General features: G+C 49.6%; 1 protein-coding gene across 1 annotated transcript in view; it reads right to left on the bottom strand.

The window, feature by feature from the left end:
• The window catches only part of Culd (CUB and LDLa domain), a 201698-nt gene that overhangs the window by 65127 nt on the left and 118505 nt on the right, over nucleotides 1-18066 (bottom strand). Inside the window, exon 2 of the mRNA XM_077683855.1 lies at nucleotides 10173-10333. Coding sequence (XP_077539981.1) covers nucleotides 10173-10236 — 64 coding nt within the window. The 5' untranslated portion in view covers nucleotides 10237-10333. The remainder of the gene's footprint in view (nucleotides 1-10172; nucleotides 10334-18066) is intronic.

The raw sequence follows: 18066 nt of genomic DNA, 5'->3' as shown, positions 1-18066 counted from the left end.
CACACACACACACACACACACACACACACACACACACACACACACACACACACACACACACACACACACACACACACACACACACACACACACACACACACACAACTACAAAGAAAGAAAGATGCATTTATTCACAGACACCTATTTGTGTTGTCGTTGTACTTGATTGCTAGAGCGGATCTCAGCTTTGAAATTTCGTGTCAGTACTCCTTTAAGCAGGTGCATTAGCCCTTCTCACGCCCGATTCTTGGCCAATCCACCACGTGGGTATGTGCCATGTCAGCGGCCAGGCAGCGCGCGCCCATCTCCCCCCGTTGCCAAGGAAGACGAGGAGATGCCTGGCCAATCCCCCACGTGGGTATGTGCCATGTCAGCGGCCAGGCTGCGCGCGCCCATCTCCACGTGCGCGGACATCGCCGGTGGACGCAGGTTCAGGGTCGCTTAAGAAGTGCATTCGCACTTACAATGAAAGTGTCTGCAAGTCAGGAAGAAACAGAAAAGCTCATACGTGTTTTTGTTTTTTTTTTAGTTCTCGTGCATCCTCAGAGATGCTAATGCACCTTCGTTTCAAGTCAAGCCATCGAACCCAACTGCGCGTGAGTCGCAAGCCAGTTTCACTGAGCACAGCTGGAACGCTAGAAGCAACCATGCAGGAACTAGTCTTAGATAACTCGTTCAATTACATTACGTCCCCAAAGAACGTTGTTTTCGTAAAAAAGGCAAAAATTAGTGCCCTTCCCCTCTTTGAAGAAGGACGACCAGCGAAGCTGGGCGCAGTCCGAGGAGTGCACGAAACAAAACACGTTTGTAAGTAACTTGCGATTGAGCGGACTTATCTGTATGAAACTTGGAAGGACTAGAAAAACATGGGGCCATCCGCTTCCGTCCCGCAGAAGCCCATGTATTGACAGCAGACGGGAAGTCTACTATTTACAACGTCACTGTGAACTATGCAATTATGAGAAGTAAATCAGACTAAGGCGCTACGGTAGAATCGTCTGGGCGGCTAATTTATCGTATAATATCTCCTCAGAGAGTTTCGATTAAACAAAAGTTACGGTCGTTTTCTATAACCATGCTCCCCCCGTAGCTGGTCATTTATTGACAGCAGACATGAAACTTGGTGTAATGTCAGATTTGTCTTAGCGGCTAATTTCCATTCAATTTCTTTCAGGGTGGTTTCGATAAAGCGAGAGTTACAGTCGTTTTTTGTAACCACGTTTCCTAAGTAGATGGCCACGTATGGACAACAGGCGGTAATTCTGTAACATTTACAACTTCACTGTGAGCTGTTAGAGATGAGGGGCCTTTGGGTTGCCTGACTCGTTCAGGCCTACAGGTCCCGGCTCGGCATGGTGTCGGACTAGACACTCGAGATGACGGTTTCGGAGGAAACTGTACAGTACGCTTATTTTACATGGTGACAGTCGAGACAAAAGTACAAGCAGAAGACAAATACAGTCGTTTAAATAGAGTTCGTATTCCCCAGATCCCTGGCTAGGGAATTTAGCTCCACCATAGTTGTCCAATCAGGTGGGCAGTTGACGATACTTGATGTACCGCCCATGACATGAGGCGGAGCTGATGCACACGGGCCACTCAGTCGATGGAAAAGGGAAATGTCTACGTCATCGAACATTTCTTGTGCCGAAGTTGTACCGGTCACTACGCGCAAGTCTTCCCGTGAGAACGGAATTCCAACTCGTCTCCCAGCATGTGAAGGAGTGAACTCGTCCTCTCGCCGGCGGTCGGAAACCGAAGATCTTGGCCACTTGAGACCGCAGTTGCCTTTCGGCAGGCCCTTTTGTCGTCCGGGTACGGGGGCAGGAAGCAGCCCGCAGCGCGTCCGGTGAGCCGAGGGTAGACTGCCACTTGATACTGCCGCCGCCGCCGTTGGCGCCAGCGGTTCTTGCCGCCTCGTGCCTCTGGGCGACTCGTCCACGTACACCATGCTCTTAGAAAGCTCGCGAGGAATTTTTCCCAGACCAGTGTTGGCCGATCCTAACAGAGCTAACTAATTATGACAAGTGAATTAAACACGGCGTCTAGCGGCCTGCTTCAGCATGATTTTTTGCGAGGTACCTACATTAGATTGAGAGCTACAGAGAATTCACCAGAAAGTTGGCTTTTCCACAAGATTAAAACTTTTTTTGTGGACGCGACTTTGTCTTCGGATGCAAACATTTTTAGAAAGTAGCCATACAAAGCTCCCGGGTAAAGAAAAAAATGACGACTAATGTTAAGGAAGTTCCAACTTACCTTTTATACAACGTGAACAAACACGTCATGCATACCGAAAGCAGATGATGAGTGTGTTTATTCCGTGCTAGGATTAAATCGGCGTGGTAGAACAGAACCAAATGCACCACGGGCAATTTGACAATCGGGTTTGTTGACGTCCGCCAATCATGCAAACTAGACCCTGTGACGTCATAACGGGAAGCGAGAAAGTGGCTAATGAGGGGCCGTTCTTTCGTCTATTTTCGTTATATCAAGCTTAGCTTAACTGTTTGTAGTTCGTATTGAAATTTCCACCATTGTTATTCTGCCGTGCAATCCTTCCAATGAACCAAATCTGTAATTTTACCTCCATGGCCCTTTAACTGTCGCTGTGTCAGAATGCGGAATTACATTACGCAATAAACGTTTTTGCAATGACCGTCAGCAGCGGATCGTTTTCTTTGCTTTTTTTTTCTCAACTTGAACGAAAGCTGAACACACGGAGGTCACAGTTTTTTAAAGTAGAATGTAGGTAGCACACGAAAGGAGAAAGCCGTTATTTGAAGAATTTAGTCTCCACTAAACGCGCTAATTCTAGTTTCTGCAGGCTCTGTGCGCCATCCGATGATGTTTCCAAGAAGCTGCTTTCAAGGACGATGATTTTTCTCTACCGCTCCTTTGCACAGACCACCCCGACATAAAATACTTTAAGATGTGTTCCTCCCGCAATATATTTTAACCTGATTCAATTAACCGTTTTCGTAGAATGTTTTAAGACTGAATGTGACGACGACGCCTATGTGGTGTCGATGGCGTATACACTGTCGTGATAACTGAACGACAAGGGTGTGAGTCAGTATCTGAGGTCTATGAATGCCGCGGCAGATAATGTAAGCACATAAAACGGACTTAAGTTATATTGACGTACCATGGCCATTTGAGTTAACGCTGCCTACTATAAGGCACAGAAAGTTTCTGGGCCGAGGAATTACGATCAGTTCGCGACATCGCACGCCGGTTTCGCGACGCTGGTCTATCACAGACACATGGTGTGCACATATTGTGGCGATCGAATTGCGCCGCAGTCGCACCCAAAATATTTCCATTGTAGTAAAGCCCCCGTTCTTGAATTTGCGAACACTGTGACTGCCCCCAGAAATATTATTCTCCAGCGCGTTCAAACGGGAAATCGCAGCCGTGAACGTGGCCGACAGCAGCAGCGACAACAGGACGCGAGTCGGAGCGACCCGCGGCTGCTTCTTAAACGTGCCGCTAGAGCGCTTTCAGTGGCGTCCCTACAGGCAGTGCTCGTGGCCGATAGGCTTGGAGCGCTCCTTTACTGTTTTCTTTTCCCTCTCTGGAGTGCGCTCTGAGTGTTGTCGCATGCCGGAGTTCTGGCGAAGTGCTGTCGGTGACAACCCTTCGGAGAGAAAGACAAATGACCATTCGTACTTCGCCAGACGCGGCACGCACGACACCTCTTTCATTGCGCGCGACGCCAGCCTGCGCTGTTATGGCGGGCACGAAGGGCGTCCTTCGTTGTCGTTGCCGGTGTGAGCCGATCGCTCGGCCAGTGGGGGTTTATCTTTCGCCGCGGCGAGACCATGGCGGGAACTAGGTGGCTATTGCAGCACTTAGGCGCCGCCAACGCGTCTCCTAACCGGATGCACGGTCGTCCCTGAGACAAAGGGCTGTTATTCGAGGACTCGGCAGGCAGGACGACCGGCGAATCATCTGACAGGTCCACCTGACGCGTCTGAATCGCGGCCCGCTTTCTTTCGGAGCGACTTAGCTCACGAGACCAAGCCCCAGCAGTGAGGTGCGATTTCATGCTCCCTCTCCCTACAGCCTCTTTCAGGCTGACAATGGCTCATGGTTTAAACACAACAAACAAAAAACAAACAAAAAAGCGCCTTAGTCTCGGCAGTCTCGAGGTCGCTGTAAGCATGATTGCATGGCCAGGCTTTGTGGAGGGCTGGCAGTTGTTGCGGTGACGGATAAAAGTCACCGCAACTATATATATATATATATATATATATAGACAGAAGTAAGGGTTGGCAGTCAAGAATGCCTCGGAAAGCAAAGGGGAGAATGCGGTAGGTCATTAAACAGATGAATTTTGGAAGACAGAAAGAAAGTGGAGAAAAAATACCCGCCGGGTGGGAGGATCCGCATTCGCCCCTTTGCTTTCCGACGCATTCTTGACTGCCAACCCTTATTTCTGCCCTAATTCAACGAGCCCCTCATTTCCCATTCTGATTCGCTATATATACGTACATACCTGTACTCTGAAGAAAGGAAGTCCTCTTCCTGAAACGTCAGTAAACTTTTATTTTTTATGTTTTTCTCGTGTGTCTGTCTCTACTTACTATATATATATATATATATATATATATATATATATATATATATATATATATATATATATATATATATATATATATATATATATATATATATATATGAGAGAGAGAGAAAAAGAGAGAGAGAGATGGGGGAGGGAGAGAACTTTTGTTTACATAATGAATTAGGGCATGGTGGGCGAAACCATGAGGCCTGCGACGACTTCAGCCTTACGAGCTCCTTCTGGAGCTGGGGGTCCGAGCGGCCCAACGCCTCCATCCACAATGCCTCCATGCACCCACTGGTCAGGAGAATTAATGGTAGGGAATGGGTCCTCTGCACAATCCCAGATATGGTGTTGGACTTTAAGCTCAAAAACTTATCCCCTCGCGCGCGCGTAGCCGTAATCGTTATCAGGGTGCGCTCGCAATGGCAGGCTCAGTTGACGAGGCACGAGGCGAAGAACGCTGTGCTCGTCGTCTTCTTCGTCTCGTCAAATTTTGCACTGTTACCCTCCTTTGTACCATGAACAAACCAGCCCAAGCATCAACCCTCGCTAACCCTGTGAGTGAGTGAGAGAGAGAGAGAGAGAGAGAGAGAGAGAGAGAGAGAGAGAGAGAGAGAGAGAGAGAGAGAGAGAGAGAGAGAGAGAGAGAGAGAGAGAGAGAGAGAGAGAGAGAGATCGTGTACTAACTCGATTAGTGCCCCGTTTGCGTACGAAGTTTCAGTATAGCAGTTGGCCCCTTAGCCGAAACCCTGTCAATTTTTTTGCCACGTGCATTACCAAAAGAAAAGACAAACACTAAGGCTCTTGACTCCACGATATGCTTTCGGGGTTCGCAATATAAAATATGTCAGCGTGTTCCGTCTAATCGCACCAAGGATGAAGAGGGCACTCATGCAGGCCCCCGGCGTTTTACCTCTAAGAAGCTTGGTCAAGGAGCTCTTGCCGGCTGCTTGACAACACATAAGCATGAGCAAGCAATGGTGCAAAGCATAGCAAATCCAGCGTCTTACCAAATAAGAAAAACCAATCATAACGGGGGCAAAAGTCACCGCATAATCCTTCGCGTGAGTGGCCCTCGGGGTTCTTGACCCTCGGGTGCTCCATGGGGCCGTTTCCCCTGCAGCTTTGGCTACGTCCCTGGTTCAGAGAAGGAACGTGCTCCGCAACGCATTACCGAAATGAGGCCAAGACGCCGCGGACATCTGCGCAGCGTTCTGGCGACTTTGAAGTCAGTGCGGCCAAGGTGCGATAACATCAACCAAGGAAGGGCGCCATCGCCCTCATCAGCGCCAACAACGTGCGCGGCCATCTGCGTGAAAATGCATCCCGTGGAGGCAAAGGCTACCCTTTGGTTCGATTTGTTACGAGAGCGAAAGAAAACGGTTATTTTTCCGCTTTATTTTCCCAGTGATTTACGGTGCACTACATCGCCAAGTGCATCCTGAGCGTTCGCTTGCCTTGGCACGTTCCAGGTGGCGGTGAGTGGCCGATGGCGCCTTCTCTGTGCGAGGATCTCTTCGCTGTGGCTGCTGTGAAAGGCCGCCGGCACGAATACAAGTCTTTCTTAAACTAATTTCTTGCGCACCACCGGCTTCGCTGTGGATCTTGGAGGCGGTTTGGAGGAATGCACGTATACTTGTATGCTGCGATATCCGACAAATGATGCAACCGGATGGCTTCGATGCTGGCCGAGCCATAAAGGAGCTATGACAGGCGAGCGCTGTCTTCCCCCGCTTCAAAAAACGTTCTACTTTCTCAGTTCCTCGATTCCCGCTCCCCCCCCCCCTCTCCTTCTTCACTCCAAAGAAACCCGCAGAAAAAATAAGGCAACTTCTGGGCAGACGTTGCAATTAAAATGCCTTTTCTCGCTTGCCAAAAGTTATCAGATGCACGCGTGCGCCCCCCCCCCCCCACCCCGCCCTCCCAACAAAGCGTGGTGCATTTATGGGCAAGAGTTTAAATGACTATCATGTATTTGGCTTTAGAAAGGAAAAGAGATTGATGTTGTTGAAAAGTAAAAAAAAAAAAAAAAAGAACAGTGCAGAAACTACTGGTTTCTTCCAGACCAAAGTACAATTTAGGGTACAAAAGGGAGTTGAGCGAGCTGGAGGGGACGAAGATGAAACAACGGGGTAATACGGACAGCCCGATGGTAGAGCCGAACTATCAAGATATATTCGCTGAAGTGTCAAACTGACGGGTAGTGGGCTTGAAAATTATTTTACTCAAGGAGGAAACTCAACCCCATCCCATGCACCAGTGCGCAGCGCTCATCTCAAGAGTTCAAAGATTATACAAGCACGTGCTGACACTTAAATAAAAAAACAGATGAAAGATGGTAACTAGTTGCATCACTGACACTCATGAGGCCTATGCCCTACATTTGAACGGTTAAATGCGTTAAATATGTTCGGTTTAAGCTATATACTAACTAGTAAAGTACTAAGCTGATAGAATAAACAAACAACCTAAGAATACGTTATGAGTATGGCAAAAATGTAAAAAACCGTTAAGGCAAGAAACGCTACAGAATCATAATTTTATTCCTTTTTTTTTTTTTTTGCGTCCCACGGACAGCTCGGGGCTGATTCATTCGTTTCGTTTTTCCGTGCCCGTTTCGGTCACTCATATAGGACGGCACCGCGCGAAGTTAGCGATATGATTTGACAGGTATATATAAAAAATCACTTTTTTTGTGATCTAAATGTTGTGAGCCAGCATTAATTAGTCCCTCGAAAGGCGTAGATTAGGGGCCATTTTTTTCCCCTCGGGGTCACGTTCTTCTGACACTTGCGCTGCACGACAGCGCCGACGGCGGTCAACGCAACGAATAGAAACAAGAACAAAAAAGAAAATCGGTCCAATTTCTGGTTGGTTTACCAGAAGAAGATATCCCCAATTATGCACCGAACAGCTCCACGCTGCTTAATATGGCCATGGGATGAGCGATGAGCTAAGGAAAAAATTAAGAATATTCTCAAACGCGGAATGCGGCTATAAATAATGGCGTGAAATTTGCAAAGTAATGACGTGCGGGGCTCCCAGTCGTAAGTCTCGGAATACTCGGTACGCAAACAGCTTCCTTGACTGCAACGATGTTTTGAACCAATGGTTTTACCTCTCGATGACATTACTTTAACCCGTGACCGGCGCCGACGTCCACCGTCCAGGCTACCGCTTTCTTGCCTAAAACGGTAGTAAATGCCGCGAAGGAGGCTGTACGGTGCTTTTATAACACGCAACCTTGCGATCGAAGTGGCTCGGCAGTGCCGTTAAAGATCCCCTGGAGGTCAAAATTAATCCGGAGCCCCCCGCTACGGCGCGCCTCATCGCCTGCTTCGCGTCGGCGCGTTAAACCCTACAATCAATCAAATCAATCTCGGCAGTGCAGGAAAATTCAGCTTTCACAGAACTGCCCGGTGGCTGATGGCGCACGTGCATACGTGCGTATACGGCCAGTGTGGTTACGCTGGCACTGTTTCTACGATACGCAGTGACCCCGTCAGCGTCCGGGAGGGCGGCCTCTGAGCAGCGACATTCCGTTCCCATGTCGGTACAATCCCGACGTTTCCTGAACGCACTGCAGTGCCATCTACTGGTAGTCGGTTCATAACCGACTACAATGCTCACGGCCCTCAGTCCACAGCAGCCGTGGAGCACGTGACCAGGCCAGCGGGGAAGTAAGCGACACATCCCATGTATAGGGCGCAAAAGTTCTCTGGGTGTGGACAGGCCAGCACTAGAATTTGATCTTGGCGATGTTTATTGGGATGAAGCAGAACCCCTGAATTTTTTTCGAGTATTACGCGGCGTATACGTGTACGCAGATTAATTGGAATTGGGATAACGATGCCTGCGTCAAATACAGCTGGGTTCTGTTCGTTGTTTCTGGTGGTCGTTTTTGCAGAGAGCCGCGGCACAGGATCGAGCGTGCATGTCAAGCGTCCGCGCGAGGCAAAAAAAAAAAAAGAAAAAAAAAGAAAAAAAAAACAAAAAAAAACGGGGGCACACTTTTCCGTTGGAGGAATGAATGACCGTCAAAGCAAGGAGTGCGCTTCTTCATGTTCCCTTTATTATTAGGGCATAAGATATAAGAAAAAGATATAAGGTTATTGCATAAGGTTATTTATTTTTTAACAGGCGCTGTCGAAACAAGTGAGTGACAAAACGGGCAGGAGAAACTAACGGCGATCGTTTCGAGTTCGCGATTTGGGATATACTTCCGAGTGGATTAGGTTATTGGTATCTGGCAGGATTACAGTTTTATACCCTGGGAGACAAGCACGGGACCGTTACAATCCATTTCATAGCGGTTTTGTCGAAAATCGGCAGCATCTTGTTGCTGGTATTAACACTGCGACTGCGATAGTTACCCGGGATAAAGCTCCCTACGGTTATGGAGTCAAACTTCGTATAATTTGTTTCGGGGCGCTAGTTTAAAACAACACGAGTTACAGCCGCCGTTCTCTTAAAACCGCGATCATCCTGTAGAAGCCCACTTATTGACTACGGTCGGGAATTCCGAACCGTTTACAGCTCTACTCTACCAGTTGATGATGATGATGAAGTGATTATAAGAAATAGGTGGAACTCAGAGCAGTGATAAGAACCGTGCGCGTTAGAATTCGCGTTACAGAGCTTACAACATAAAGTTGACCTTGAGAAGGCGTTCTTGCTGACGGACGACAGCGCCTGCGAAAAATCTCAGCAAATGTGGCCCACCACCTTCGCTGTAGGGAAAGGTATGGCCGCAGACCTGTACGCGATAAATTTGCCGAGTGTATGGAATGCGAAATTGAACTTCTGACCAATCAAATGAGCGAGATAGTTCGTGAACGAGCACACGGTCGGTTGAGGCTGTTTCCACCGTTGACAGGAGCCTCGCAAGCAGTGTTCGAAAAGGCATCTTCATGACGCGAAAGCAATAGAATAATCGAAAGTTTCCAAGGAGGAGCTCTTCTCGAGCCACCGCGGTGGCTCAGTGGCTAAGGCGTTGTCCTGCTGAGCCCAAGGACGCAGGCTCGAACGCGTGTTAAAGATCCTCGGCAGTCTAAATTAATCCGTAGTCCTCCACTACGGCACACCTCATAGCACAGGTGCAGCTTCGCGCGCAAAACTCCAGAATTTGAAGGAGCTCTTCTTGAGTGCGCGGGATGACGCCGAAATGCAGTTAGCAAATGCACCGGCATTGCTAAACGATGGCGGAATTCTCTTCCCGAAACAAAACGGCAAAGAAGCAAACGTCGGCACTCTGCGCTCGAGCAGCTGCCAGCCTGGGAGCCTTGCCTGGGGCAGCCGTCTTTGACACGCCAGACGACCCTTCAGATTACTTTCCAAATAACAGCCCGTTTTTATCCGTTGGAACAAGTTAAAAACGCTGTTTCCAGGTGAGGCAAAACTATCTACTGTGGTTAATGTTTCTGTTTCGCCTTCTGGACTTCGCAGCAGCTAATTAAAGCTGTTTATAGAATGCCACAGTGATATACCACTAGCTAAGCACGCTCACAATGTACATACATGCACGCGCAAAAATGCGAACACGACTCGGGCACCGCTAAAGAGATTTCGTACCCCCACGGGAAACAGCGGCGTGGGTACGTACCTTTTCGGAGACAGGCCTTAGCGCAGGGGTCAGTCGCCCGTGCCGGCCACCGCTGCGGTTGCATGACGCCGCCGGGACTTATGGCATCAGGCGGGGCCTAGACTCCATGCCTCCGGGCCGGCGCGCTCCGGTGCGGCCTCCGGGACTCGCCATGGCTGCCCCTGCGTCACGCAAACAGCAGCAGTTCAGGCGCAGCCAAATCGGCCGGTCACTGAACGTCCCCGAAGCAACACACACTGCGACGCCTGCGCTTTAGAGAACTCGCAATTCCGCCCTGCGGTAATACCCATCGCCGCTCTGTCGTTGATTTTCGCTTTCTGCTCAGAACCAGCTCTCCCCGGCTAAATTCAGCCACGGGTGCCAACTGGAGTCGCCTTCGACGAACCAGCGCGCACCGCTCGTGCTGTCGCGAGCAAATGACATGCGGACGCTGTGAACGTGAACTGGGAAATTTCGGGATGTCAGTGCATGCGTAAAGGTTTGGGAAAACGTTGATGTTCGCGTTTACTAGTTAAATGAAGGCAACGCATACGTGGCGAAGAATGAAGCTCTGTCGACCGAAATGTCAGAGAGAAGGAAGAAAAAGCCGTCAGAGAGATTATTTGAGGGATACCGAGAGGACATGACTACCCAGATTCGACAGCTGCACGAGATTTAAGGATTTTGCATAGACCAGAGTGAAACATAAAGGCTAACTTTTGCCCCCTCGTGGCGCCGCGCCACGCTTGGCGGCAGGAGATTAGCGCCGAGTGATCCGTTCCGCAGTGCACACGGACGCGTCTTGCCTCAAGTAGTTACTCCGGATTTCTCCATTGCATCTTAGTCAATGAGTAGTTTCGACACATTAAATACCACATCTGAATTATGCAACTTTTCCGTGTTCCGGCGCGTAGGGCCCTGGCATACATTTACCTTATCAAGCGGCAACCAACATGTCGTCTAGAGGGCCGACTTATCAACGTCATTCTCCCTTGAAGTTATGAATTCGACTCGGCGCTTGCGAGCCCGTATCGAGATGCAGCGACAACTCTAGCAGAGAAAAAAAGAAAAGTGCACAATCAGCGGTAAAGTGTTGGCATAATCGGACATATTAAAATCGTGCCACACTTGGAAAGATTTCGTTTCGTAAACAACTGAACGTGGAGGAGCCACAACTTTGCAAACAAGAACCGTTTTCCCGGTGTGTGGTGCGGGGCTATCTGCAGAGGGCACGGATACTAATGCATTTATTTTTAAAGACGATAGTATTTCTTGGGCTACTTGAACTAGAAAAGTTTGGTCTGTCCGTCCGTCCGTCCGTCCGTCTGTCTGTCTGTCCGGACGTCTGTCTGTCTGTAACTCGATTCAGCCAACCGGCCGAAGTGAATATATTCACTTCGGCCGGATTGTATACAATAGGTTTATATACGTGCAGCCGAATCTAAACGTGTAAGTCCGGTGGCAATGTTCATACTTGTCAACATTGTTGAACAAGAACAAAACGTTACGCAAATGTGAGGCAGAAAATTAATACATAAGTGATATTTCCAGTGTTCCCTTATAAAAAATTCATGAATGCTTGGTTTTTGCGATAGCAACTGGTATTCTACATTTACTGCAGAAAACCGCCTCTTGCTGTTTCCCGCGCTCCTGGCGGCATTTTAGAAATCACACGGCAACCGCAACGAAAGGTTCACTAGATAGGTTCCACGTTCTGCTTGGAACACACGTGGACTAAAGCAATGTGGTTCTATAAACGTGGAAGTAGGGCGCCTAGATCCACGCGCGTCTCCGTCGTACCACAGCGCTGGCATCGAGGAATCGGGCCTGGAGCAGTAGAACGCGGTAAATTTAAATTGACTTGAGCAAACCGCCAGCGTGTTTACCTTGGGAGGAGCGCGACCGGAGAAAAACAGCATGAGAGGTACGCGGGAAAGCGAAGGGAGGCATTTACTTGGCAAATGTTGACGAAAGACTATCGTCTTTTGTCGACATTTGCAACGAAAGGAGCTGATAGGCGGCCAATTTTTTTATCTGTAATTACGTGTCACGGGTGAAAAAACAAGCTTCTCGGCGGGCTCCCTCACCCTTCTCGAAACAGATTCAGAATGCAGTTGAAAGTACAGGCCACACAGCACATTGCTGGAAAAAAAATATATATGTATGCGCAAAACATGTGCACAGATAAATGAAAAAAAAAAATCAAAGCAGCCAAACAAAAGAATATTTTGGGGTGCGCGGGTGCAGAACTATTGGAAACAGTGTTGGAGAGGCGCAATAAGTTTGCACTTCTAAAGATGCAGATTCTAAAAAAAGACAAAATCGTAGAATATAAAGCAGTTCACGCTATACTTTGGCGCTTCATCAGCGAAACATCCGTGTTTACTCGAAAAATGTTCTGCCGTCAGCACCTTCATTGGCGCGCACACAAAGAACGGAGCGTCCCACTCCCCCCCAAGCGCTTGCAGTGGGGAAGGCCAACTTTCACACGCATTTGGCGCTGCTGTGTGTTGCTGAAATGGAACATCACCGACTCGAATAAAACCGCGTTGACTCGTTGTTTTTTCGGGGACTGCACTTCACCGCGATTACAAAATGTTCAAGCAACACGAAGCGGAAGGGGGCAGACGCGACTCGCGAGTCGGCGGCGCGCGCATAGGCGAGCTCATCAGCCGAAAAGAAAGGCCCACCAAACATGCCGGCCCGAACAGGAAACGCGCACATCGTGACAATAGCGTCGGCTGCATTCAGTCTGTGCACAAACACATTTCGTGAGAAACAGGCAGCCCGACGGGGGAATAAAGCTCGAGAGAAAGAGCCCGGGGGCGAAGAACAGCGGGCGGCGCGAGGCATCTTGCGTTGAGCTTCCGGCATGCGCTCCCTATAAACGCGAGTTCTAAGCCTGTCACGACACAAATGTGATTCACGCGAGATCAGTCGCTGAAAGAGCCTTCGTTCTCTTTACCTCAAAAACTGCTGCGAACATTATTAGCTTTTTTTTTCTCGAACTCCCCACCTTCCCCTAGAATTTTATCCTTCGCCGCATTTTACCCCACGCTTCCCTTTTATTTCCCCCTGCGAGTCGACTGCGCGCAACGAGGCGCCTGCAGCCGGGATCCGCACTTCGGCACCAACGCCATTTCGAGTCGAAAATCCAGGCCAGCTGCCACTAGCCCAACGTGTCAGGGGCTCGCCAACGCGCATAAATTTCTGAGCTATATATATACATATACGGCTGCCGGGGAGGGTGGGCGCAGTTGTGTGCAGCGCGTGGAAACGCTGGAGAAGTATATTTACCCCCTCGTCTCTCTCTCTCTCTCTCTCTCTCTCTCCGGCGATGCTCTGCGGTCCATTTGGTTTTCTATGCTGCAGCTCGCCGCAGTTGGTTTTATTGCATAACTGAGTGTAAAGGGGCCTGACACGTGTCCGTGGTCGTGTGGCAGCCAATATAACTAACTGCTGGCCGTGGCAGCAGTGCAAGGAAGGCTGGCCAGCCCGCCATCTGAACGATCCTCGGCTGCGAGCAATCTTTCTCTCGTAATTTTTGAGTCCCAGTGGGCCCAGAAACGAGTGATGGGGCGCGCGTTATTGTTTTCACGAGCGGGCCCGCGCGAGCATGCCCGCGCACCCTGTGGCCCGTTTTTACAGCGAAGCTCTATATGCTTCACTCAGCCCGATTTTTCATATCGCGCGTTACGTAAAAATGCTCTGCTCGCGGCTGGCTTGCTGCATGCACTCGCTCTTTCGCTGCCGATCTTTATCGGTTCTAGCCGTACGGCGTCGCGCATTTAACATTGCCTGCTGTTCCTTCAGTTGCTCCTCACCGACACGCTCTTCTTCAGTATACATTCTTTGAAAATATGCATACAATGGAGATTTCCGCATTCATTTACATACAGAAAGTGTCATCAAATGATATATGAGCATATGTCTAAGGCCAATGCGGCGCCAGCGCGCCTGCTTCATTTGCATACACACAATACAAAAGGCGCCGCCGAGCAGGGAGAAGTATTTGCGATTTGCGTTTTGCGATCACAAAGCCATCATCACGCCATTGTACGTGAAGCTTCGAGTATCGATGCACGACGTTCGACCTCCAAGTGTAACGTTAGGCCTAACGTCCGGCCGGCGCATACCCGCACCCTGCTCCACTTCTGGCTGCCTCGCCATCAGTTCATCTCGCTGCTTAGGCTTCATGCAGCGAAATGCAGGGTGGTAGGGTAGGAGTGATTTCGCACTAAGAAGTCCCCGATGTCCATGAATGTACTGAGATTGAATGCCAGCTAAACCACGGCTCCCATTCCCAGCGTTACATAGGAATTGTAGTGGCGCGTAATATCTAATTCGGAACTCCCGCTCCGCCTAAGCTACACTGCGATTGCTTCATATACTTTTCTATAGCACGCCATCAGGTATACTTTAGAAATCAAGTCCGCTTAGGCGTTCCCAGTTAGCTACGAAGGAGTCATGACGAACGATATTCCTTCGTAGGCGACTTTGCGGAGTCGACCTTCCTCGAAGCGATTCACAGGCCGCCTTCATTTAAGCTCACCGAAGCGGTCATATTTCAGTACACGGCAGAATTAAGGGGCTTCATCGTTCCTACTCGTCGAACGCAGACGCAACGTGTTGACTGGTCGGCATTTGAGTCCGGGAAGGAAGACTTGCTGGCAGGGCCCTTCTGCAAGCCGCCGATGAGGGATGTGCATCGCATGTTGTCATGCCCTCAGCGTACCCTTGAAGGTCGCAGAATATGACGCAAAAGTTGGTGCGTCTCAGGAAAAATCGTCGCCGTATACGGATGTGCGGTGCAGGCGCATTCAATCCGTGCGCAACTTAGAAGCTGTCATGTGTTTGCGAAAGGCCCAGGCCTGGCGATGAAAGCGTTATTGCGAAAACCACCGTCTTCGGTAGGTGCTGCCTCCGGTATGGAAAGCAGTGGGCGGCCTTCCAACGTCTGCGCAGCAACGCTATATAACCGTTCAACGACTTGGCGCTCCGTGAAAACCACCGACAGCAGTGGAGGACAGCCCAGCCGATTCCTCCGGAGCTGTGAGGATACGCTTCGCCCCTTTGTTTTCCACGGAATAGTTAGAGGTCCTGCAGGGGTACATCATCTCAAAGACACGAAGGCATTATTTACTACATTTACAACATGAAGTTACTCTAGGCTGAACTCTTCTCCGCGTGTACCCAGCGGTCTGGTTCCGCTGCTCAAGCCTGAAAGGTCACGGTTAGACCCGGCGCTGTGCCGGCCCGCTGCCGTGACAGGCCGTCTTGGACGAATAATGCAAAGAATGGTCAGCTAACATGGCTTTAGTGGAATGGGTCGCATCTCAGCTGGCTTGCGACATTTCACCCCTATACTGAATGCTCAGTGGACTTGGTAATGGAACAATGGAGCACGTCCAATGTGACACTGCGTCCAAATCACAGTTTAGGAGCACACGAGCAACCAAGCCGGCTAATAAGAGACCGCTCATGGGGCGAAGAATTTCAGGACATTGTTTCTAATTAGGTTAATGGGTCGATGCGAGCTAGTTGGTACTTCATCATGGGCACAGGTTACGCGCCAGGCACAACTGGAGGAAGGAAAACAGACAGGAAGGGGACGCAATAACAACTGAGCTTTATTAGCTCCGTAAGCGATTATAAAGGCACGAAAAAAACATAATACTAGTTGCACCACGTGTGAAAGCGGTTACAGCTGCAGCACTCGCCTTACTAATCGTCCAGATAATCCACCTCGCTCGAAAGAAGGTCAACTGAAGGCTTGCTGACACATTGGTCCCCCATCTTTTTTATCACGTAGGCCTCGAACACTTCCCTTTTTTTTTTTGCGGTATGAATGTAGCACTTGCGTCCTATCGAACGCTGGTACGCAGCCCCTTGGCTTGCATTCCGTCTTACAGTGAAGCGCCAGATTGCTTCCGGTTCCCGTCTTCAGCTTCGCCGCATGCTCACGCAGCCGGTCGTTGAGGCAGCGCCACGTCTGTCCGACGTATATACACGGCCGCACTTCAAGGGAATCTGATACACTACGTTTTTAGTACACTCCACTAACGTATTGGCATGCTTCTTGCTGCAGATAGGAGGCCTATGTCCGCAGCGGTTCACTATGCCGCCTATACGCCTCGAGCTTTGCGATCGCTGCGCCGCCTGCAGCCGCTTCTCCGCGGCGTTGACGGGATTTGCGCTGCGTGGCTGATAGGGGCTCGTGCAGTGTTTTGGTTCTGTTTCGCTTCCTTTCGCCTTTCCGCGCCCTAAAAAAACTTGTTCTGGTGACGTCTATAGGCAAAGAGTACGTTTGGGTCACTTGAAAAGCAGCTGCGTCTTCGTAGAGGACGTGATCGCCTGCAAGAGCTACCCGGGGACGCAGTTCTGCGCGCTTCGTCGCCGCGCTTCCGGGCGTAGGCGACCGCAGCAGCATATCACCCATGTCACCTCCAAAACATCAAGCACAAATGAATTCTACTGTCGCCTTGTTTAGACCTGATACTGGCACAATGAGAGGTTGGCTTCATTTTGCAGCGTGGACAACGAACGCAGTTTCGTTTTGAATATATACGTCGCAGATAAATGTTTCGCGGATGTGATTACCAAATCCCGGACAATAACTAATGTCTGTTATGAGAATATAAACCATGCGAAAATGTTAAGTAAATTCGAAGCCTGTGCGTCGTTAAATATGTGCCCACACACGCCATATAGCAAAAACCAAGGCAAGTTACTGAAACCACGGGAAAAAAAATGCTGTGGAAGTGCAGAATTAAGAAACAGAAATGTAAAAAAAAAAAAAAAAGAACAGTGCAGCTTCTGACATGCTAAAGAGGTTCGTCGAAACTTAAGCCAGGTAGGGTTCACTAGACCAACTATACGCGAAATGCACTGCTTTTTCGCGAGACATCGGGGGGGGGGGGGGGGGGGGGGGGCAGGAGGGGAGGGGGACGCTATGTACAAATGCAAAGCGGAATCAAGCAATGAACGATTTAGTAATCCCACACACAAATCTCGCGTTCACTTTCCTTTTGTTTTTCTACTTCAACGAAGAGCTGATCGTACGGCAGACGCATTTTTGGAGGTATACAGGGTAGGCTGTTCAACAAGCGTTGAAAGGTGTCGTTGGAAGAGTGTGGTATGCGATAAGGCCCTCTGATTTCAGTTTCTGCTTTATTCTGCAGGCTCCATGTGCTATATGACGATATTTCGAAGAAGCATTTCGTCGCGGACGCGGATTATATTCTAAGCCCGCCTCCGCGCTGCTCGCAGATGATATATGTAGCAGATGAATGTTTGCGGGGGCGCTCACCTCACGACAAGACGACTCTGTCGTGTGCTGATCCCCGAGTATAATTATGCATTGTCCATCGTACTTTTGTTGAATATTCCCGAAATTAACACAGACTGGCTTGTAAATGGTGGTGAGCAATATCTCAGGTATAATATTGGCAAACGTAACTGGCGTGCTGTCAGGTATGAGTGCTCCGCTGATTGCGAACAAAACCGATTTAAATAATAGTGTATAGCCGTATCATGAACATCTGAGGACCCGGTGGTTACGGAGACACTGCTAGTAAATTCAGGTCAGTGTAACTACAATCGGCTCCATCATACGCCGGTTCCGCGACGCTGTCCTGTGGCACAAACCTGGCGCTTATACAGACCGAATATACCGCACTAAGATCGCGTCAGAAACATTTACACTCTCGTAAACACACCCCATTTGCGAACAGAGTGACTGCTCCACATAAACGTGGATTTCAAACACCCGCAAACGGTAAATCTCTGTTGTGAACGTGCTGCAAAAGCAGCGGCGGCACTGGGGAGCGGGGCGCGGACTCCCGCGGCTGCTTTCGAAACGGGCCGCTAGGGGGATTTCAGTGGCGCCCCTACAGGCCGCGCTCGAGGCGTATAG

This window comes from Haemaphysalis longicornis, unplaced genomic scaffold (genome assembly GCF_048455015.1).
Source record: "Haemaphysalis longicornis isolate Haplotype H1 unplaced genomic scaffold, Haemaphysalis longicornis Haplotype H1 scaffold_1, whole genome shotgun sequence".
Taxonomy (NCBI): Eukaryota; Metazoa; Arthropoda; class Arachnida; order Ixodida; family Ixodidae; genus Haemaphysalis; species Haemaphysalis longicornis.
Note: the sequence above shows the minus strand (reverse complement) of the source record. Positions and strands in the feature narration are given on the sequence as shown.